Source organism: Labrus mixtus, chromosome 2, assembly GCF_963584025.1.
Source record: "Labrus mixtus chromosome 2, fLabMix1.1, whole genome shotgun sequence".
NCBI classification, from domain to species: Eukaryota; Metazoa; Chordata; class Actinopteri; order Labriformes; family Labridae; genus Labrus; species Labrus mixtus.
The window spans coordinates 18,151,043-18,176,323 of NC_083613.1; the positions used below are offsets into that span (position 1 = coordinate 18,151,043).

Sequence of the window (25,281 nt, forward strand, 5' to 3'; positions counted from 1 at the left end):
AGTGTTTATAGGCCACTACTTTATCTGCACTGGTTGCTATGGACCTATATGAGCTTTTGCACAGCCGTTGCTATGCAGGAAGAGAGAAGGAGCAAGCAAGAGTGAACGGTAGAGAGAGAGAGAGAGCCAGAGGCCCATGCAGTGGATGAGTCATAGCCCCCCCAGCCCTCCCTCCCCTCTCACTCATACCCCCTGCTTTCCTTCCACTGACTCAATGGGACCTCACACACACACACACAAACACACAGTCTCTACGTATGCATGTGTGCTAACAAATAAACACACACGGAGAACTCCTGGTGGTCTCCTACCAATCCTCTCAGTGGTAGCCAAACCTGTTAACATGTCTTCCCTGTGGATAACATATAATGGATCAAAAACAAGAGTGCATGAACCAAAAACACATGTTGCTGTAGACATGCTTTTGTAAATGCACAAATGCACATAAATATTGTATACAGTGATGCAGGTGCATGCACACAGCTCCACAAACAAACTGTAAATATGCTGTTCCTTCTTTTAAAGGCAAGTACTGCTTACCACAATCTACCTACAGCAACAACTCCTGGGCTGTTTGGGGGGAAGCTCTTCACATCTCTGCGGCTTATTGAAGGACTGTTTCTACTTCCCTGGTGTAAATGTGTGGAACTGAATGAACTGTCTGCTTAGGCCTAAGTCTTCTCTATAAAGTCGCTTTCTGACTCAAAAAATGAGAAACATTGTTTCATTAACAAAATTTGAAGTGTTGAATGCAAACAACATGCCTGCTTAGGCATAAGTCTCCTCCAAGCCTCACTTTCTAACACGCAAAATATAAGAAAACACTAAGTCAACTTTTCAGTTGGACTTGTTTGTGTAGGACATATAATCATAGGAATTGTCCAGTACAACAACACACAGGTTTCAAGCTTTTCTGTTTCAACACACCCACTAATGCTAATCACTGCTCAACTAAGGGGATATGCGACCAGGTTTAATCTTTACGTTTGGTTAAACAATGACAGAAAAATGTGTCTTTGCTGCTTTTTGTTTATGTAGAACAAAACCTCCTAATTTGCTGTCACCGTGGAACAGCAAACCCCACATCTCTAAAAGCATCAGCAGTTGTTCTTACTGTTCCAAATAATCATCTTTGGCCACCTTTAGCTCGTTTAGTGTCCAATAGTTTTGTTCAGGGATTGCTCCAATTTGCAATGAATGTTGTGCTCTTGGCATCAATAGAGTTTAAAGGTGGACTTGGTAGGTGTGGTAAGAGCAGTGAATGTCTACAGTGTGTACATGATCATGTATTTGTGCGTGTGCATGACCCTGTGGTACACTTAAGGGTGCAGTTGAAGAGGTTTAAAAATGTTGACATACATTACCGCGATAATAGGGAATCTTAATTTATGGCTTGCCCAATTTGAAAATAGTTATTGTTTGTCAACCTATAATATCAGTGTACCTTTACTAGTCATATATGTTGACATGACAGCCATATGTATTTGACATGCTGAGCTGTACCTACTGTACAGACTGTAGGCATGCATTGCAACATGATGTCTCAATGTGTGTCATTAGAAATGGCAACGCTTACCTGAAAATTTCACATTCTACCTTTTTAATATTTAGTTTATTTGAGGCAAAATACAAGATAAACCCATTGTCGCCTTTTAAAAAGTTTATTAGTTGTCAAATCTCAACCTGAAACAAGCAATGCTTTTTAGAATAATTGCTCCACAAATTGGTAACATAATCCAAATTGAGCTTTTTTGATCAAATGACGCTTGAAGTGACATATTTCAGCTATTACTCTTAAACATTATACTGCAAGTTTTCACAATGACATCATGTATGAGTTCACAAAAAGAAAGAATCAGATGAGCACATAAAACAAATATGAGGATGTTCGGCTCCCAATAATATTAAAAATCAAAAACCAAATTTGGAGGGATATTCAAAATATGTCAGTGATAGTTGGTATGATGGATCTGCTAACTTATTAATTGACTGTCAAAATTATTCATGAGAACAGAACAAAACAGCAGACAGAAGGAAAAACATGGAGCAGTATCTAAATGTGGTGAGGAAAAAGGGGGATGCCAGAAAGATTTTGGGAAGGATGAAAAGAGAGAGAGAGAGTAGAGCAGTGTTGCTGCTAGTCTCTTGGTTATTTATAGTTTAAATGTCCCAGCTCCTTTTGCCTGAACTCATTGTCTGCCCCTCTCACTGTCTCTCTCCTCCTCTCCCCCTCCAGCCTCCCTCCCCTCCTCTCCTCTCTCATTTTAACTCCCTCTCTTGTCTCCATTCTTTCCATCTCTCATCTCTCACTGTGACTTCACCTCCGCCCTCTCTCCCTCCTCTCATCTCCATCGTCCTTTATTCCCCTCCCCTTCATCTCTCTTCTCTTTCATTAGATATTGGGTCAGTGCTTCCTCCTCACCCCCCTCATCCAATGCCTCTCACTGGTGTGGTGTTTCTTTAGTAATGTTATGCAATGGCCATCACAGACACACTGTGGGGCATTGGAGGGTGATGGGGTAGGGGCTGGTGGGTATTGGGTGGGGTGGTGTGGGGTAGAGGGTGAGGGTGAGGATGAGGATGAGGATAAGATTGGGAAGAAAGAAAAACAGAAAAAGGGAGAGCTTTCATCTCTTTGCTCATTGACCCACTATCGCGCCTGGTCCCGCCAGTCACATCTCAACCTTCATGAGCTAATGGCTGATTCTGACCCATTTAGGTTTCCACTGCAGCGTGAATGCATTTTAATGTGTTGTAATGTGGGACATTTTGACCAACTCTAGCTTTATCATTCAACTTTAAAGCCTGGAAATCAATACAAAGATTTCAGGTCATAAAAAAAAAACTGAGAATAAGTTGGAGTTTTTGTAAGTTTGTTGTGCATAATCAGTGCATAATATTCAAATTTGAATTGCAACACAGCAGCTGTGAGTCACCCTGCGCAATGAGAGCAACACTACTGTTTAAATCGTTCATTGGATCAATTGGACTTTGCTTCTGAAGCACGGCAATATTAAAGGAAATAGAAAGAGGGTTTTTTTCTGACACTATACACATTTGAAAACTGAAACAAACTGGACGAAGCTGTTAAGATGACTAATGATGTAAAATCCTTTCATTTGGGTTAACTCGATGCTTCAAGTTATTTTGTAAGTGTTGTGGTTGCCTCTGATTCGGAATACATCATAAGTGCCACTGTTACACTGACTTCTTTTGAGTATAAGAAAGTAATAACTTATTCATGTTCACAGCATTAGAAAGTAGATCATATATATATATATATAGTTAGATGACACCATGTACGATCACATTTTGTTCTGCTCTTGTAATGACCTGGTTGATCAAAAAGCAATGCAGGCAGAAAAAAAGAGAGAGACTTAGACAAGCTTTAATAAGCAGCAAGGTAACTTTTGGAGATGTGCTCAGGCTTCCTTACATGCCCGTTGAAGCTTCCAGTGAAACCCTCCCTGACCTGCAAAGAATCAACCAACCAACAAATATAACCATCCATTTAGACAGCGATTGAGTGACTTCAAATGAGTCAACAAGAGTTGTTATACCCCTTTTCTACCTTTTCACAGTCCCCTGTGGTCTAAATGAAACATTTGTGCTGTGCTTTTGTCAAAATGTTACATGGATCAAGCACCAGAGGAGGTTTGTGACCCTGTATAAACCAGCTCTCTCAGAACGCTCCGTTTTGGTGTGTGTGTCTCTTTAAATGCTGAGTTTTCACGGTAGACATCACTCCTCTAGTGAGAGTAAAAATGGCAGACCTGCGCAAAAGTTGGGGTTGGAGTCCATGGGTGGAGAAATCAGGGGAGGGGAGGGAATTTTTTTTTTACCAGAATCCAACTTGTGACATCACAAGTTGAGCAAATTTGAAAGGGTGCATTTTTCTCGGCGTTGTAAGACTTATGCAGACCACAAACAAAGGACTGGATGGGTTTATTCCACATTTTGTGGGTCAGTAGACACTCAGGTTACCCAAATATGTTGTTCAAAAACACTGTCAAAGTAGATTTTTCATAATATATCCCCTTTAATGCAATGTGTAAAGAGCTGTGATCATATTTTTCGAGGAGGTAATCAGCCTCACATTGAATTTGAACATTATGTAGGTCGAAAAGCAAACAGTACTGCAAAAAATGACATCTAGAAATATGAGTACAGAAGTTCTAATGGACTAAGATTTATTTTAAAGTGTTTGATGGGCTTGGCTTTATAATTTGAGCCCGGGATTACATTTAAAATCATCTCAGCAAGGGCTTGGCTGTGTTTGCTTGTGTCAGATGTATTCTTATACATGTAGAAAAACATCAAATAAAAATGAGGAAACGTTGCTTCATTACTTTTAATAATAACTGATCGGCCATCTATAAAGAGGGTCATTTCTAACCATTAAATGAAGACAGTGGGCTACATTTACAAAACGTTCTTAAGGAGAATTGGGTTCCTAAAGCCTAATTTTTTAATGAAGATTCTGACATTCAACAAAGTTTTCTTTTCTGGGATTTGTCCTTAACAAAATCTAAGAACGCTAGAGAGCACTCTCAAGCACGCTTGAGTGCTGCAATGCCAGTGTAAAATGATGTTATTCCATAAATAAATCTTTGTTTGTATTTTAAGACAGAGAGGGTGCCTACCATAGACATATTAACATATGAAGTCTGAGTGATGTCATCTATCTGTTAAAGCAGGGGGCTCCAGAGGCTCATCAGCAGCAGCCGTCATGCTGGACATCCTGTCTGACCTTACTTTCAGTCAACCCAACGACAGGCTGAGAGCTGGAGCTGAGGCGGGTTTTAAGCCTTATGCCAAGCCGTTACATGGTGCCCACCGTAAGCTACGTGTCCAACTATGGATAACATAGTTCCTAAAAATCAAATCAAGTTTTTGTCCTCTCTGAGACACTAACAACGGCCGGCTTCCTACAAACACATCTAATGGGCAACTCAGAGGACAAAATGGGCCCGTGCTGCACAGATCTGTCAGTTTCTGAAGAGACAGTAGATGTTTAGAGTTACGTCTTTTGTGTTCACTCTGTTCAAGTGAACTGGACTTTGGAGTTAAGTGTACTTGGATCCAGACCTGAGTGCCTAATGTGAAACCACACTTATCGTATGTAGGTACCACAAGCAGACCTGCATTCTATGAGTCGTGTTCTACAGGAGTTATACGGCACTATTAGCCTGATAAAAGAGTTATGATATTCCAACCCAGAGGTTGGACTATTTTTTTCTGCATAGTATTGAGACACGATGATCCTGACTTTTGCAGTGTGTTTGCTGTCGGAGTTAAAGGACATATTATGTTCAAAAAAAAGATTCCTGGATTCTTAACAGTCGTGCTGGATGCTAGTCTGCTGTCATCAGTTATATCATTAGAAAATGTCTCTTTAAAACATAGTATGAATATAGTAACATATTATAATATAATAACATATTATAGTATAAATATAAACTAAGAACTTAGGTAAGAATTTTTTAACAAAACACTTTTCACAACAATAAAAAAAAAACCTCACACAGGGGTATTTAAATGAGTTACATGTTTCATAATTTTACAGCGTCAGCCTTCAGAATAAATGGAGGCCTCCATCATGTTAATTTTGAAAAAAATATGAGATGATCAGTTTCTCCTTTTGTTTGTCATTCATCAGCCAAATTTGACTATTTTTTACTTCAATTGGTGTGCGTCCTTTTCTGATTAACTGAACCTGAACAAGTGGTACAATATGATGTATTGGTTGATATTTTGTATCCATCACTGACACCACTAAGTATCATGTAATCAAATCAGCCTGTTAAGGTTTCATTTTGAGCAGCGCTATTCACTTCAGAACTAGGCTACCTGAGTATTTCTCACTCTGCGTCCAGTGTGCAATTCTTTGTAAATGTTGTTTTTTTGATCCAGTGCGAATTCTGTGTGTGTGCAGAAGGCCCTGCAGTCTAATGCCCTTATATGGGTATAAAAGGGCGTTTTGACCTGTTTTTGACCTGTCATGAACCGATGTATAGGTTTTTCTAAAGAACTTTCTTAAGAACCAATTTAATCAAACTTCAGAAGATATTCATGAGTGAGGCCAAATTGTCTTCAATTTTAAACTGATGAAGGGAATAGAACATGGATTGACATTTGTATTTGATTGTTATTTTATTACCATAGATCCCTAATACTAAAGTGCTTTTGTCCTATATGCCTAAACGTACAACTCAGGAATTAGAGCCCATTTCCTTACCTTGTACACCCACAACACACCATGACCACTTCTCTGCTTTAGCACTTATGTGTGGTGCATGCAGAAATGTAACACTTCCTACACTTAAAACACATCACAGGGGAACATAATCCAGGAAGCAATTATGTATCTTTGCTGAAAGTAATCAGGACAAATATCTTCAAAACATAATTTTGAGAAAGAGAAGGGTTGCTCCCACGGGAGGAAGTTAGATTCATTAAGTAGAATACAAAAGGGATGCTGTTTTTAAGGCACATGTTGATTATGAAAATTGTATTTTTTTTTCTACAGTATGTGAGCGCACGGTTCTGACTATGGAAGAGTACAAAAAAATATCTCATCCACTTTGGGATATAATTTTACTCTGCTGGCAAACTGAGTGTCTTAACATTGTTACATTTTAATGATGTTTTTAAGAGACCCTTAAGACTTAATTCATGCAAAAAATGTAATTATGAACTGTATAAATCTGATGTTCATGACATCTTTTAGACATATATTTGCTGAATTAGTCAAAGTAAACATAGCAGCTTAAATTTGAATTTCACCACTCAAAAATATTTAAAAATCTGATGATTTTCTGCAACAAGCAGATATGGAAAAACACGGTCAATACATTATAGATTACACATTTGATCCTAACACGGTTAAAGGGAAACTCTCACTCTAGACTAAGAGATAAAATATAAAGAAGTTACACATTAACCAGACATTTTCCAACTATTCAATTTACCAATCACTTTGGGTTAAATATCCACAATATTATAGATCACAGTATGTCAGAATAATCTCAGTCCACATCAATCTATATGGCTCTGCTGTGTGGTAACAGAGGATTTTGGGAGGATGTAATGAGAGCTGCAGAATGAGGGCAGGTAGCTGCTCCACATATAGCTGCCTGCTGTCAGTTGATACAGGACTAAACATCTGTTGCCTCATTTATCAATGAGCCGTGCTGGAGCACTATCAGCTTTGTGAGTCTCAGATTTCTCTAATTTCTGTCACATCTCCATTTCTGTATTTTCTGCCTCTCCTCTCCTCTTTCTTTATTCACTCTTTTCATTACCTAATTCAACCCAAGTTCCTCCTTTTTCTCCAGTGTGGGAGGGGGAGGGAAAACAAAGTTTCACTAAACAGAACTAGGATATGAAGCAGTGAAGGGACCAGAGGGAGCTGAGGGATTTCTCAAAAGGGGGACAGCAGTGTGGTTGTTTGCAGGTGGTTGCTGCAACTCCCCATTAAAACTCTTTTAGATGTGTTCATTGACTATAATTACTTGATTATTTGACCCCGTTCTGCTCCAAAATCCTATTTGGCATATTTAGACTTTTAAATTGCAGGTGTGCACCCATGGGTGTGGGTGTCATTTTCTTCTGTAATCAGTTACCTTGTCATAATTCCCTTTTCATTCCTGCACTTTATTTGCCTCTTATATTTCTTCTTTCTAGATTTTTTCAAATTCGAATTGTCAAATATTCATACATTTTTGTCCTATGTGTTTAAATGCAGACTTGCCTATGAAGAATTGTTTGAACATAAATCATGATGACAGAAGTACCTGACGTAGTTTGGTGCATTAAGTAAAATACGTTTTTTCAACTTGTATGTTTTTGATACTATGAGTTCTTGCAGGCCTATGGTGGTTCATATAGTCCTAACAGAAGTAATGAATGCGTAATCATGCACAGAGTCCTTTAATAATTCATTAAAAATAATTCACTTCTGAAAGCTGGCTCAACCACTAAATGTTGCTTTGTTTGCTGAAACTTGGAGACTTGGAGAGGGGAGAATACAAGTTGACATGATTGTTGTGCCCCAATTCACCTGCATTGTAAACGGTGACATCCGCTCTGACACGAGGAGGAGGCGGTGCTCTGTGGTCAGTAAGTGTTTAAGACCACTTGTCCGTCAGGGTCAGAGCTAAACAAGAAGAAGACAGGGGGGCTCAATCTGAGCGTTGTCTGGCACAAATGACTTTGAACGCAACTTTTATGTACGAGCCACTGTGGCTGATAGGCCGAGCAATCTTGCCTTGTGTGTAACACCGGTGCTGGTTTACAGTCCATCCCTACAAGATAGAAGTAGTACTAAGTCATCAAGTTCTGCAAGGCCATAAAGAAGTATTTTTTGCTGCGACCAGGCATGCTGACTTTTATCCATATTTCACCATGCAGTTTTAGTAAACTTCACTTCTAGTTTCTTCTAAAATGCTTTACTTTCTTTTACAGTTCTGGATTTCTGTACCTGTTTTAGGAAACAGTGAGGCTGTTTCATGGGCTGTGACAACTGGTACTCTTGTTTGAGACTAGTAGTATGCACTCTGAAAGTTGAAACAGTCCATGTCCTGGCAGTGCTACATGCCGGTGACACAGTGAAAGTCCTACTTTCATACACTGAATTACTGTAGAGCTGTTTTAAAAACTATGTACCCAAAAATGTTTGTCAGCTCTTGGAAATTATGTGGACCTATCTGCTCACATCAATGTGATTTTGTAGAAACAATTTTCTCATGTGGGAGAATGCATGAAGAGAGATCTAGTGCTGGATGCAGAGAGGAGATGAGCAGTAACACTATTAGTGATGCTAACATTCTCCTACATTATGACACTAGAGCTGATCTAAGTGGCCTTAGTGTAAAGTATTTCATGTACATTGACTTTAAAAAAAAAATCAGCAATGGTCTTTTGCAGATGTGCAACTATGAACAGAAAAGAGTAAACACAGAGTCATAGCATTTGGGAGGCCTGCTAGCTGTTGTCACTGGCTGGGGTTGAGTCGAAATACTCTTATTAACCATTTTTTGTACTTTGAAACATTTTTAGATAACGGTAATCATGAGATTCCACCAGGTAGAATCACATACATTTCCTCATACCTAATTGTGCAGATTTCACACACTTGGGTCTTGGTTAAATGTTCCATCTGAAAAGTTTCTTGTCAGTATCACTACAACCTGTTTTAGACTTGAAGGGCGGCATCAAACCAGCCATGTATTTTATAGATAATATTAATATGGGAGAATGCTGCTGCCCAAGACTTACATTATTTGCATTTTTCCAGTACCAATGCAGTAAGTCGTGCCCCCTTTATGTTGTAAAAGTAAGCAGTGTTGGGCACAGGGCCGTCTTCTTTTACTGTACATGTTTACCTGCACTCCTCCCAAGTATTTCAGTTGCCCTATCTTAATCATGATATAATTGGAATGCCAACTTTGTAACTAAAGGTACAATGCTGGACATGATTTGATAAGGTCTTTTAGATACAGTCTAGTGTCATGTTTTGGTCTAAAAAGTTTGTCTGCTCCTTTCCTTTGCTCCAATTTGCAGCAGTTTCAATGATCCGATGTGACCCAGTTAACAGTGAATACACATTTTTCTAAGTTGTTGGTGTTCACACATCATCCATAATGGTTACCCTTACTGCTATCCATGTTGTCAAGTCATTTACATTTAAAGGCCTTCATTAGCCACCTTGGCAGTGTTCTGTTGAGAGAATCCAGATTTAAAAACTGTGCTGATAGTAGAATTCTACAGACCTTGCCCACAACTTACAAATCCGCAGGTTTGCATTATGATTCTGTGGGCTATAAACTGTGCCATGAAACTGTGAAACCCAGCGTATAGATGTACGCATACATTTTTTTGTCAGCTGAAACCAGGGGGCTGTGTAGATTTAATAATTATCACCGCTTTTATTCATTGTGAATTATTAACTTTGCAACCATTTTGCAAAGACTTGGTATCGTCCTTCAGGTCTATACACCAAGTCAGAGATCTTGGTGCTGACAGAAATACATTTCTTTTGATTCAGATTTCCAAATTTGGATGTTGTCTGCCAGAAGTTGGAGCTTTTTAAAAACAGATGACCTGAATGGATTTATGTTTGTGTCAAGAAACTGTATACTGTAATGTCCAAATCAATGTCAATCGAAAAGCTTAACCCCATTTTAATCAGGAGAGACTTACTGTAATTATGAGTGAACAATTGTGTAATTTCAAAGTTTGAAAAAAGAGAAAATGTGCCATGTCTTTACCGATCAGACTCCATCGCGATGTCTCTATGTACTTATGAAGGGGTAGTGAGGCTGACAGCAGGATAGGAAACCCCTCTGATGGAGTCTAGACACTGGTGGGGGTGGGGGTGGTGGAAGTACACTGGATGTGATGAGGAGCTGGACCTGGACATTGTGGAGATGTAATGGAAGTGATTGGGTTGGAGGAGGGTTGCAGCAATCACTGAAACGACAAACTGACAGCGAAAGAGAGAAACAGATTGTTTTCAAATGACAGCAGCAGGATGATTGGTTGATAGAGGATGTGGCAGTATTTGGTTGGGTTAAGTTCTTAAAGGGTAAACACCTCTAATCAGCTGATCACCTGAGCAGGAAGACAGAGGGAGAGAGGGAGTGACATGAATAAATGATGACTAAGGAATGAACGAATATGAACCCATGAACTTACTCTGAGCTTTATAAAGTGAGAGTGGAATTTAACCTTTGATTAAATACCTTGACTGGTTATTGGTCTAACAACCTAGCCTCTACTACAGCACGTATGTCCGGCCTAAATATGCTGCATTCAAATTAGCTGGGTTTTTTTTTTTTTACACATAACACATTGCTCCATTTTCTCTGTGTCAAAAAAAAATCAAAGACAAGACAGTTGTTCTTTTATTCAGCCCAGCAGCAACCACACACACGAATACACACACGTGTGTGCCTGCAGACAGGAAAAGTGATTGCTTACTCTAAATTAGTTAGTGCAAGTAGGGTGAGAATCTAATTCCACATTTATTACAATTATCTTTTATGGATCTTTCTATTGTCGAATATGTTCTGAAATTGTGCGGAAATGAATTTGGCTGTCTTGGTTTAACGATTAAAATGAAATACGGCTCACTATGAAGTCATTTTATGAAGTGAATGCTTTCACAGCCACTTTTTTTCCTCTGCTTCTTGAAATTAAATGTGTCTTTTATTTCAGAGCTCTTATCCTGAAATGCATGAAGTGTTGATTTAGGACTGTATACAGTATGCATGTATTGATTTAGTTTCTTTAACCAGCACAGTACATCGATTATGTTCAGAATCACCCAGAAGGCCTTTTAGTTCTTTAGGCAAAATGTAGTGGTGACATTTATCCTATCTCGTATCTATATGATTCTGTCATGCATTGTTTTTGTCCTTTTTTTAGAAAGATGATAGATGGGTTGATGAATGGATAGATGGAAATAGACGGACACTTTAACGATTACTTGGGAAATTACTTCTTTGCAGCAGCCATAATCACAGTCAAGACACCAAATCTAACATTAAACCACTGCACTATGGGCGCTGGTGGTGCAGTGGTTAGTGTGCCTGCCTTGTATGGTGGCTATGGTCCTCCAAGTGGGCGGACCAGGTTCTAATCCAACCTGTGGCTCCTTTCCCGCATGTCATTCCCCCCTCTCTCTCCCTGATTTCCAACTTTATCCATTGTCCTATCTCTCCATTAAAGGCTGAATATGCGATTTTTCACACTTAAATATAATAGAAATCAAATATATCCTCTGAAAATAACTCTGTGAGTCACGACTGTCTACAATGGGTGTAACACCCGAGTCCCACTGTCTGTGATGTTTTCCGAGCTTTTCTAGCCGTAGCTTCACTTTGTTTATATCGTTGGGACGGCCGGCTCATCCCCTCGCGTATAAAAGTTGTTTAATTGAGGGACTAGAGAAAAGAAGAATAACATACTGTACTGCTTAATTGAATGTCACGTAAAAGCGTTTCATGCTGGTGCTGGATCAAAAAATCGCATATTCTGCCTTTAAAGGCACAAAAAGCCCAAAAATAAATCTACATTTAAAAAAAAAAAAACCTTGCACTATGTTTTTAAAGATATCTTTAAACTTCTCAGGATAAAAGGGTTCTGCTCCTCAGGCACAAAATAAGATGATACAAAGTAAGGTTGCCAAAATGTTCAAAAATATGACACTTCTCAAAATCTCATGTTTAAAATGATCATTATTTTTAACAATTAACAAACCCTGCTGCAAGCGAAATAGAGAGAAATTGTACAAACAATGGCAACATTTTCGTACCAAATCATCACCAATTACATTTATTTGTTTTCAAGAGTGTGCAGCAGTTTTCTTGCAATTTTTGGTAATAAATGTATAAATAACCCAATATTGGGTGCTTAGGACTTCTATTTTTTTAGCTGTGATATTGAGATATTGTTAGTTTTGTCCTAGTGACATATCTAAGTTTGAAATCCTTGTATCATGACCACCTTCCCATTTTTTATTTTCTTTTTACCAAATGCAACTTTTGGATGGCAGGCAGTGTTGAAAGGAATGACAAACATGCAGGATAAAGATTACTTAGACCACAATAATTAATTCAGGTCAGCCACAAAGAGAAAACATTTCAAAAGTCTATTTTGTAAATTATCAAAGCTCCTCTGCAGAAATCAACAGGGGAAAATGTTCCAAACACCTTTTCTATCCTGTGACCTGCTGTGTAGGACCAATAAGGGAGGAGCTCTGTAATTAGTATCACCTTCCCCCTTAGGAGAAAACAATCTCCCCTGATCTGACTTTAACCGTCAGTCAATGATGTTGGAAATGGAGACCATATGAACCAATATAATTAGTTGGCTGTCGACAGTGCAGTGGTGTTATGTCAGAAAGAAATGAAGAAAACGGTTTGCTTTGGGGCGATGAAATAGTTTTTGAAACCTCACCCCTCACCTTCTTTTGTAATTTGGGGGAAGTGTCCTGTCGATTTCGCTAACATTCTAAAACTGTCCATGACCCCCCAAAAGTATTTATGTTACAGAAGTTTGACAAGACGTTTTAAAAAAAAGGAGGATTACTCATCAGAAAACTCTAATCTCTTGGATTAAACAATAGCATAAATTGAAGTTTTTCTGTGCATCACACAACGTTTATATCCACTGAACTGAGCAGATAGCCACCTTTTCTTTTCTCCCTGAGGTGTGTGATGTTCATCCACCTTCTTCAGCTGAGGGACTACTTTATTGGCATTTTAGCAAACACATAGACTGAGCCACAATTAGCATAAAGAATAAGGAGGCTATGCCAAGTATTTGCATAACACGCAGAGCTGGTTCAGAGGAGGGCGTTTGTACTTTACATTACATCTCTCTCTCTCACACACACATTCCCACGCATACACATACACTCACACATACACACACACATACACACACACACCTACACACCTACACACACACACACACACACACACACACACACACACACACACACACACACACACACACACACACACACACACAATTTCTGCAGTGGGTTAGGATGTTAATACTTCATAACAGGATGTCTGCCAGTCTTTCATCACACTACATTAACTTATCCTTAACAGCCAAGAGGTCAGCTGACAAGCAGGGCTCTGGTTGGCTGATGACAGCAGGGGGGGATCTCTGAGGTCTCATATTATTGGTATAATTCATCTGCGGAGTGTCACAGGGGCCCCTCTCGCTGTGAGGATAAGTGGGTGATGGAACTGTCCTGACCCCTGAGGTGCAAGTTGTTCTTAGAATAATAGTATCTGTTCCAGGTTGAAGCCGGATGTTTAATTCAACAGGAGCAATTTGGGAGAGCGACACCTCATTATGACGACAGCAGAGAGGAGGGTGGAGGGCAGGGAGGAGTCTCTCAGACATGGGTTCTTGATAAATAATAAAATGGTTTTGATGTCACTGCAGAAGAGATGGATGAATTATATTTGATGCATAATAATTTAACATCAACAGTTTCTCTTGATTGTGAATGATAGTTTCCTTTTCAATTTTGTCTTCCATACCTTGTCTTTTACCAACAATTTACAAGTCGCCAATAATTACATTGAATAGTTGAATAGTTTAATATCATTTTTGCAGCTTGCTCAATACTCAAGTTTTATTGGCTAAAATTTGAAGGACATGAAAAACAAAATAAGAATAAACTCAACACAACAGCTGAGAGACCGCAGTGCCAACTTTTGGCCTCCTTTGCGATGTGATTACCAACCAAAAAGGACACGAGTACAAACAACAAAAATTATTCAATAATAACTATTTAATTATAAGTAGTAACACAAATCATGATCTTTTCCAAAACGTTAACCATTTAATCCACTTCAAAGGTCATTTATGTCGCGCAATTAACCTGTTTTTGTTAAGCTCCAATGACTTGGTGATGTTAAACTTCACCAAGAAAATGCTCTTAAAAAATTCAAACAGACACGAGCAACTGATTGACATGAGAGACCATCAAGACTATTTGTTCTTAGGTACACGGTGCTTTGATAACTAGCAGTGTATGTAAAACCCTTATGACTGAGGCTCATAAATGAATAAAAACAGCATGCTGAAATTCATTCTATTTGAAGTGTTTTGGTTTCTGGCCATCTGTTAAAGTCAATATCATCAGTGGATCTCAGATGATGACATAATGCTCAGCTCAAGCTGCACAGGTTTCATCCCTGTCGAGACAATAAAGTATGCTCTTGATTTGAAATGCAGAGGGAATAAAGAAAAGAGAGAGAGAGAGAGAGGAGGAAAGGGGAAGAGGAGGGTGGGGGGGGGAAGCTGCCAGCTCAGTTCAAATGGGAATCTGGTCCTCAGGGTAACCGCACATGTGAGAGACGGATAGAGGGGAGAGAGAGAGATAGGGAGAGAGAGAGGGTTGTGCAAGGGAGAGGTAGAAGAGAGGAGGAAGGAAAATGCAATTCCAGATTACATGTGCTTGTGCTGCAGCGTGGGTGGGCATGTGTTGGAGGGGAGCGAGGCAGAGTGCTGATTGATGAAAGAGAGAGGGGAGTTTCTGTCCATCAGCGAGTGTGTGAACGGATGTGTTTGACGACTTCATGTGTTGACATCCGTTATATTAAAATTGAAAACCAAACACTGACACAGAGGTTTTATTATTATTTCTAAAGTGGAGGGAATGAGGGTGCCGCATTGTTTCCACTGTATCTTCTTCTTGTGCATCTCCTATAGCAACCACAACAGACACCATTTTGAATGTTTTGTAATGCTGTGGCTTCATGTGAGTTAGACGGTTTGGAAAATAACACAAATCTTGTTTATGTTTTCATACAAGGATGTAAAAAATGTATGTACCGAGCCATAGGGATGGGTTAGGATGTACGAACGTTCATATAGTCATTTATTCATAGAACATTCAAAAGTTCGTGTGATTGTTATCTTATCTTAAAGAGCCCATATTATGCTCTTTTTGGGGTTTGTATATTTAATCTATGTACCTACTTTTGTACGTTCACAATAGATAAAGTTCTAAAAAAGTGTCTGTTTTCATGTACTGCTCCTCCTTGCTCCCTCTCCGCTCTGAGTCCGTCAGCTACGCTCTGCTGAGCCCCCACTGTTAGACCCCACGTGGGCCAAGTCTGCTCTGATTGGTCTGCCGATCCGCTCTGTCGTTATTGGTCAGTCGCTCAGCACGGTTCTCGGAAATGTCCCGCCTCTTTTACCATATTGGGAATGCAGCCACTGGCTCCGTCCGAGGGGAGCATAAACATTAGCACCTTAGCACTACTGTGCTACCGCAGGCTACGGCATATCGTGGGCGTGCTACAGAAGTTAACGTGCGTGCATCATGAGCTGCTGGGCTTGCCACAACGAGCCAATGGGCTTAGATCAGTGATCTCACACTGACAATGACGTCGGACTGACAAATTTTTATCGAGGGGGGCTAGAACCGAGTGTTACGTGCAGCTAATGCTACAGCTAACAGGAGGACGTAGAAGAAGCTGCGTTTCTGCTGACTTTGAATTTTTGCACATAGATGTGCCTGAACATGCACAGGACACTTGGAAAACACACTAAAAAGCATATAAAACCAGAAGAAGCATAATATGGGACCTTTAAAAATATTCCATTGTTGTTTACTGTGGACGGGTTGAAATGCAGGACTACCACCAGAAGGTGGCAGTAGTGCATCTGAAAGCTGTTTGCCAACCGTCGTTAAATGACGAAGAAGAATAGTTTAGTGTCATACACGGTCAAATTGGTTTAGTGCTGTGAGATTTGTCACTGTAGAGAAATGCTGGAAACAACTTCTGCAGCCGTCAAAGAGTTTTGTGTGGAACTCCTTCAAAACTACAAAATATGGTGTCAAGTGCGAGCTCTGCCAGGTCAAACTAGCATACCACAAGTCTACAACAACTATGCACAGCTATGTGACAGGGAGTTACAGCGCAGAAGTTCTGTCCACAGAACAACAATCAATGGCAAGCTTTGTCGACCTGTGTTCGATGGGTTTTTGCGGTAAACACTTTGACATGAAAATAAAACCAACAGAGTTGTGCAAAAGGTAACTGGTCCCTCTTTCTCCTGCAATTGTTTACATGCATGGGGATGTGGTGGTCTCTGAATAGTCGTTGAATTGTTCCCAGTGATTATCAAATTGTATTTTTGCTTGAAATGGCATCCCTAGGTGTTTTTTCAACTGGCTTAGTTTGTATACAGATGATTGTTATTGTTCTTTTTTTTTTTTAAGCTTGTGACAAGCAACCACTGAAACTGGTTTAGAGATCTGAAGACAGACCATTGGAAGAGTAACCTCATCTGCATATCTGCTTATTACAAAAGACTGTGACTACAAAACAGGAGTAGAAATCAATGACTAACATTCTTCCTCATTTGTGCTAGAATTGGTAAAGAATAGAGAAAGGACCCATTTAATAATTTTCTGACCCAGTTTTGCAGTTTCAATAATGTTTGAAAAGATGTTAGTGGGGATCTCAGGCAAAAACTTAATTGGAATGTGTTTTGCATTGTGATTAGTGTTGCTTTGAACTGCAGATTCACCATCTTGTCTAATGAGTTCACATTAGAGATGTCCAACAAAGCCATGAAGGTTAAAATTATCACTAGAGCTGTCAAACGATTGCAATGCTGTTTGAATTAAACCCTGCTTTTATTTTGAAATCAAGTAAGGAACTTTGGTAGATCGAAGGTTACAACATGAACTTAACCACGGAAAGATGAACTTGTTACGGATCCTAAACTAAAGTAAAACAGCTAAAGGGAACGTTACAAAAGTGAGTTTGGTAATTACTTTTGACATCAAGCATTTTTTTAAACTTTTTTTTAAATGAGCCATTGAAAGATGCAGGAGTGTCGTTTTTGGGAGACTGCAGAGACTTTTCCATGGTGCTCCTTAATAGCATGTGATTAATTACGATTTTTAAAAAATGAATGCATTGATTTCAGAGCTTAATTTATTGTGAATAACTCTTCACGAGAGAGTTGATAAAGTCTTTGTTTTACCATCTTAAACATTTGTTCATCAACTTAAAGAGTCTCAGTGAAACGGTCCCCCACTTAAGGTTCTAGGGTGGTCATTGATTTCTTTGTTTAGATGTCACAGGTTAACTGGCTAGATTATAAAACTCCACCCATCCAGGCAGCAGCTAAGGGAGAACCAGGAGTGGTGTAGGGTATTTCTCAATATTTGTGTTATTAGTAAATGTCCAATAGAATAAGTAATGATGTTAACTTCAACAGTTACAAGTCTGTCTTTTGAAAACACTAGGGTGTCCTCCTTGTCTTTTGGAGGGCAAAGTACGTAAGTCACATCAACAATATAATTTCTAATTTCAGATTTTGACAATAACATCGAATCAATCAATCAATCTCAACACTTTACTCGGAGCTTCTTACTGTAAATAAACATACCATTACACAGGCTCATTTCAACTCTCTTGCTTCCCTTAAATTTGCACAACAAATAGTTCAAATTTGAGGCTATTTTCTCTTGAAAACTGCTGTTCTGTTGATTATCACAGTCCTCTCAGGAAAGCACATTTTCAACACACAGCTCTACTGACTGAAATTATCTAAACGATGAAAGCATTTTGCTGCACGCTGAAAGGTTTCCGATCTGCTTCCTCGTGAAATATCTTTGATGTATCTATCAAAGTCTACCTGAAGAAAAACACTTTGTTCGTCTGAGTGGTTGCTGAGGTGTATTAAAGATATCTAAATATGAAGCAGGCTTGCAGTGGAGTCTTGTCATAAATCTTTTCTTCTTTTTTTTCCACTTTTATGTGAAGAGCTTTGGTGTGAAATTGGTCTTTTTCTCTGCGGTCATGATCAAACTTTGCTGCAAGTGCTCTCACTGTGATGAGTGTAACAGACAATGGGGCTGATGTTACAGTATATCACGGTGTGTATTTGTGTGTGTGCATGTCAGTGTGACGCGTAAGTGTGTATGTTTGTGTGTGTGTGTGTGTGTGTCTGTGTGTGTGTAACTGATGCCCATTTGAAAGCCGGGCGGTAGTCTTTCGTCCTTCAATCGCCAATTAACAAGGGCCCATTTAATTGCAGTGGTTTGGGAGGGCATACAATTACCACTGGAGCAGAACCAAGCTAAACACACACACCCACACACACGCCCACACACACACACACGCCCACCCCCACACACACACACACACACACACACGCAATTCTTCTTAATGAGCGGCACTATCAGCTCTCCTTTCTTTCTCTCTTTCATTTGCATTTTGATCAGTCTCTCCTCCTGCCTCCTCCTCACCCCTCCCGCCTGCTCGTGGAGATTAAACTCCCCCTGTCTTCCTCTTCTGTCTGACACTTTCTGTCCTGTGATGTGTTTCTTTCAAAGCTCTTGTAAAAAAAATCTTGTTTTTTCTCCTCATTTCTTGTTGTCTCAATGTAAAGCTAACCCCCTTCTCCTTGTTTCTTTACCTTTCATTAGTTTTGCTTCTCCTTTCCCCCCTCATGTCTTTGAACCCTTTTCTGGTCTTCTTTTTTTGAATTACCTTCTCCCTGATCAACCAGGTGTTATTTTTTCTTTTGTCTGTCACTCTTTCTTTTACTCAGTGAAGTCAACATTAAACCAGGCAAAGAAGAAAACATACATACACATTACATTAAAACACCTTATTTCTTTGCAGGATTTCTCTGCACTATGTTGACACATTTAACTGCTTTGACTTCTGAGTCTTCTCTTTCTCACCCATTTTCTTCCTCTCACTTGTTGCAGGTTCCTTTAAAGGCATGTGTAAGCAGATAGATCACTTCCCTGAGGATGCCGACTATGAGGCGGACGCTTCAGAGTACTTCCTTCGTGAGTCTTTCCTTCTCTACATTCATCCAGAAATGTGTGGTTCATTTTCAACCGTTTATGTGTTTGCTAGTTATTTCTCTTAATTATTATAATTCATAAATGGTTCATTTTGCCTCACTACTTCCTTTTATTTGTTCTTAAAATGACCCTGATCAATGATCAATGGATGAGGCCATGCACAAACCACTGTGAAACATATTTATACGGTAGACATATCCCTGTGATGTCACAGAGATTGGGAAGCTCAGATGTTGTTATTATGTTTTACTGCTTTGTTAATAATTGTGAGTCATATAAACCTAATTTCACCAATTCCTGATTAATAAGAAACTACAATGACAATGGCTGCTGAAAATCCAGAGACATACATAGGGCCATCTTTCAAGTTGAAAAACTTATTTGCTAACTTATTAGCTACCACCAGACCAATGTTAGCTTTCAGCCACTTCCTTGTTAACATTATTGTTTCAGAGACAAAGATATGAGAGGAAAAGGCGTGTATGACCATATTTCTAGATATTAATTAATGCTCATCTTGAAAACGTTGATATATGCCTAAGTTTAAATCCAATAAAAGTATTTCACAGTAAAAAATAAAAAATACATTTGTTTGTATTGAAATTTAAAGGTTCTATATGTAACTTTTTACATTAGTTTTTTATCGGCCATTAATAAGCGAACGGTTAAATGATGTGAAAAAGTAGATGTTCACTGTCTCTCTGTGTTGCCTGGGGTCGTATTTTTCGCGAAAGCTCCAGGAAGTGACATTTTCTGCACGTTCTCAACGTCCTCCTCACTCCGCTCCGCTTACAGAGATCAACAGTACAAACACATCACACACTCCTGGTCTTCACCTCCACAGCCAGAGGCCGCCTTCCACACACTTCTATTTCTTCTATCCGCCCTAGGAGCTCTCAAAGGCGGACAAACTCATCACACACTCCCGCTCTCAGCCAGTGCCTGTCGAGACTGAATACAGACACACAGACTCCTTCACAGACTTTCACATGTGTATGACCACTTACCTCCTCTGTAAACATTATGTCAGTAAATATCCAGTGTTTCACGGCTGATGCTCGTTTGTGTATGTACGAGCACGTATAACGAGTACACGAGGGAGAGCGAGCAACAGGTTACTAGTGCAGTTCGCCTAATGGCCATGCGGTATCGCCTTATGAAGTATGAATTTAGCATTTCTGCCCTAACTATTTCAGGTTTAAGGGCCAGATGTGGACATATTTAGACAGCAGGATGGATATGTCTATCCTGGTTGCCTGGTCGCGGCCTGGCAATCAAAGGTAGCCACACCCTATACATCCCCTGCTTATTACATACCAGTCCTATTTACTGTCCATTGGAACTTAGAAAACGTTTGCTTCACTTCTGAAACAAAAAGAGTACATAATGTTAAACTAGAGAGTCCTCTGAAACCTTGTATCTTTGCTATTTCTGACTGTCGTTGGTAATCTTATAATACCTGAATCGGCTAAGAAGGAAAGGTGACACAATAGCCAATGGCCACAGCCAAAAGATGGATGAAATAAGACAAGAGGGCGAGGATGAGATGTTGGGGATGAAAGAGAGAGGACAAATAAAAGAGGACGAAAAAGCTGAAGAGGAGAAACAAGAAAGGCAGTGCGTGGAGCAGACAGAGAAGAGGAGGGATGGTAATAGGTGGAAGTTGAAATCTGAGCAGGTTACTGACGTGGAAGAGGAGGAAACTTAAGGCATTAGAAACAGCAACAAAGTCTTAAAGAAGACAAATAGCCTACTGGGAGGTGATAGAGGACACGGTGGCAAGGAAAAGGCGAAAGACAAGGAGAAAGAAGGGTTGAGGAGGTGAAGGACAAGGAGTAGGGTACCAGTGCAGTGCTGTTGCTCTCCCAGCGGCTTGCCAATTAGGACACTGACTTCTATAAATACTCCAGGCTCTTCTATATGGGTCACACCTCTCCCTCTCCTCCTTCCTTCCATCCATCCCTTGCCTCCTCCCTCTTGCTTTCCATCCATCTGTCTGTCTGTCTCTGCTGAGGCCTGCACGCCTGTCTGACAGCTGGTGGATGGAGGCTGTGGGGTGGAGCATGGAGATGATTGGGGAACAGGACCAAGAGGGAATGAAAACCAGATTCAGAATTTTCATTGAAGAAAGACTGTGAAAGTTTTAAACAAGTTTAGTTTGAAAATAGTTCACCAGAGCTTTGAAGATATTTCTGAGTTAATGTTAAATCATGGCCTGCATAAGTTGTTGTTGGGTTTCTAAAGTTTCTAAAAACACCTGATCAGAGAAGATGGAAGCAACGCTATTGCCAACGAAGAACCTATTCAGAAAAAAAGACATAGATCAGTTGATGCTCCCTTACACCATTGTGACCACTGAAACAGAAATCCCCAGTGTCAGAGCTAAACTTAAAAAAGACGCTTTTCATTTTGAACATACTAAACTTTTTCCAGATGAAAACACTTATAAAGTTAACAGCTGATTTTTTACTGCAGAAACAGTTGTAGCTGCATTTGTGTTTTTTTCTTCAAGCAGCAACTGCCAGTGGAAAAAAATGAAGCTTATACATAAATGCGCGTCAGCTTGATGATGGCTCCATAAGTGAGTCGACTCCCATCAGGCCCCAATAAAAATGTTTACAGCAGAAATAAACATGTTTACAGCCTGGTTACATATAAACGACTTTGGTCTCCATGGCAAAGTTTGCTATGCATGACAACTGTATGAGGAGGTGCATTTCTAAAACATAACTGTTTGATGATTACATTAAGCCTAAAGTTACGCATAATTAGGGCCGCTGTCAATTTGAGTTACAAGTGACTTTGGCTGTTGGCTGATCATTAACATAGCTAATTCAAGTCACTGAACCTAACTTCTCTAACTTCAGTCATGATAATATATGCCGAACTCAACTCTTCATTTTGGCGGGATAGATTGAATATTTGGTATGAGAGCATTGTACACTTAAAATGTTTAATCTTCAACATTTTAGTCACTATCATAGATTGAGAGAACACCATAATGTAGTAATTGAGCCAATGGCCCACCGATAAAAACCCTTGCATTTGCTGTAATACCACACTGGGTGGTAAGTAAAATTGTACACACATTTAGGTAGGAGTTTTCCTTCACATAGCATGGCTGCTCTGCCAGAGAGGCTTAGTGGAGTCAAAGGAACTTACTCGCTGTTGAACTCACACAGTGTAAAGCTGTGTACTTCTGTCTTGTTTTTGTATGTGGGTACCAATATGCCTGTAATCGTTACATTTTAGTCATAGGTTCTGCATGCAACAGAAAAAAATCTTGAAAACTGTTTAAGCGTTGTCGAAAACCAAAGACTTGTTTTAACCTGCAAAGGCTGGAGGACACATTTAGAAAGTTTCCACCAACTAATGTTTTTTTTCCCCCTTTCTTCCACAGTCAGAATAAATCATGTTATTGCTGATATTAACTTCACACATTAAAGTAATTGTCCCGTTCTTATGTTTGTTTTAAGAGCAAAACGTTTATATTACATCATTATTATAATTGCACAAACGCAGCGACTCTTGCTCTCTTTGCTTTTGATTTCCTGTAGTCTTCAGTGATATGGTAATCAAAGCTCATATCACTGTTGCACTCTTGAAAAGTCACTCTGAATAATAAAATGAAATGACCATTTAAAGTGTAGATGATAGTTTTTTAGTGTGGAAATAAAGAAAGTAATATTTGCCTTCTAAATATATTAAGAAGGCCCACACTTAAAGACAGTCCTAATCTGAGGCGTCTTAACAAAACCAAAGCTTCAACAGTGTGTCACCCTCATATGTTAATTCTTCAATGCCCAGTCTTTTTTCATTAAATCCAATCATGTAGTTTTTACCGTCAAAGGGCTTTGATGTCCTTGTGAAGAGAAAGACCAGCTCCTGACTGGCTGTCTAGTAAGTGGGAAGTCTTGTGAAATAGTAAAATGTCAAAGTTTGCATAGGGAGGATTTTTTTTTTCAACTACTGCAAAATCAAAACTCAAAATGGCTTTTGATTTTAACCTGTGACTTAACTTCACTAAGCAGTTTTAGTGTCCATACCTCAGCAAACTGCAACTGTTTAAAACGTCAACCAAATGTTCAAGTTACATGAATCTTATTGAAAAGGAACGAAATCCAATGAAAAGTACATCTGCTCTTCAAATTGAGAAAGTCTGCTACTCTGTGCTCTTTAAATTGTGTTAAGAGAGACCCAAAAATGGTCAACATGAGCAAGAAAATGTTTGTGAGGAAGGCCTTTTGGCAAAACAAAAAAGAAAAGAAAAGAAGGGGGGCAGTGAACAGATGTTAAAGGGTACCTTGTGCTTCTGTGAGAGACACCTCAGAGTGACACAGAGTGCTTGTTTTTGATGGGAACAGTTTAAAACAAACTTAATGATTGTATTTTGTTGTATGACACATTAATGTTTGAGGTTTTGATACATTTTACCAACTTAAACTACTTGGACTAGAAAATATTGTTGACATTGCATCAGCTAACTGAAGAAGACAGTAACAATCTGTCCTTCTGCCAATATCACTAAACACATTGTAGACATGATCAAATACTAATCTTTTCATAACACATTTTAGATTCTGCATATTTTTTCATAACACATTTTAGATTCTGCATATATTTTCTCCAACTATACACTACACAGGATTAAGAACAGAAACAATGGACAACATTTTGTGCAACATTAATGACTGGGATGTCTCCTGAAAAAACAGCTGTCCCTTGCCCTGCAGTGTTATTGTTGTAAATTTACTTTTTAAACTGGTTAGAATCAAACTGGGACGACAATATTAATAAATGCAGAATCATTAGTGTTGAAAAGTGCAGAATATTTTCAAAAGTAGAAACTCTCAATGTATTCTAACTCAGATAAAGGGTTGAATAGTTTAAGTGTTAAATGTCACCCAAGCAGAAGTAAGCAACTATAAAACAAGCAATATTACTGATGTACAAAAATGTATTTATCGCTCTCTGTCCAGACTTTTCTCTGGAAAAACTTACACCTATAAAAGTTCATGTGCTATTTTTTATGTATAACCCATGCTATTGTGAGTAATTTTGGAGGTCTTACCAGCACCACAGGGAAGTTACAAAGTGTATAATAATGGCGTTGTTCAATTTTGGTATTTGAAAACTGGGAATGTGTTGGATATTTATCAGATTATGAGTGAACAATTCAGTTCAACTTTTGCTGAGAGGTTATACTAATCATCGTGGGAGGATAAATCTATCCTTTTCTTTCTGTATCTACCTCTATCCCAATTATCAGCCCATTCAGTCAAAGCAGTACCAATAATACTAATTATTATTTAGGTTTCTGTTTCTGTCCTTTGGCCAAACACAAATAATTGCTAAAACCTGCAAAGGCTAGAGGAAACATTTAAATAGTTCCATTTCCTTGCAACTACTGCCAAATGCTCACTCATGGTGGATTAATGTTGGGTCCCTCTGTAAAGCTCATTGAGTTCACGCTCGTATGAAATGTGTGATAGAAATACAATTAAAAAGGACACAATAGAATTCATGAATTCATGATCAGAGCAGAGACCTTATCAAGACAATTGATTGGTCGATAGTATGTGTCAGTGGCAGCTTGTGCATTAGTCTACAGGGGGACTGCACATTTGAACAGAAGGAACAGGATGTGAGTGCAGTCATGTTTAACTAAAAAGAAAATACTTTTATTTGTACATTATATATTATATACAATGTTGAATTAACAGTGTTGAATAAGGTCTACAACGCCGAATACAGTCTGTAATGCAGTGGTGTCAATAGTTGGTGGCCTGTGGGCTAAATGAATTTCGCAAATTGAGGGAGTGTTCCATGACACCTGTCAATCATTTACGCTACGGAAGTGGGTGAAAGAGTATGCTGCAATGCTTGGGATGGGAACAAAAAGCTAA

At 39.1% G+C, this 25,281-nt stretch overlaps 2 protein-coding genes across 3 annotated transcripts in view; one reads left to right on the forward strand and one right to left on the reverse strand.

The window, feature by feature from the left end:
• The window catches only part of LOC132987170 (protein CutA homolog), a 140,584-nt gene that overhangs the window by 43,399 nt on the left and 71,904 nt on the right, over window positions 1-25,281 (reverse strand). The gene's annotated exons all lie outside the window — the stretch shown is intronic.
• LOC132987158 (voltage-dependent calcium channel gamma-2 subunit-like) overlaps window positions 1-25,281 on the forward strand; it is a 65,895-nt gene that overhangs the window by 26,767 nt on the left and 13,847 nt on the right. For both annotated transcript variants that reach the window (XM_061054047.1, XM_061054039.1), the window contains exon 2: window positions 19,274-19,357. In XM_061054047.1, the coding sequence (XP_060910030.1) occupies window positions 19,274-19,357 (84 nt within the window). The remainder of the gene's footprint in view (window positions 1-19,273; window positions 19,358-25,281) is intronic.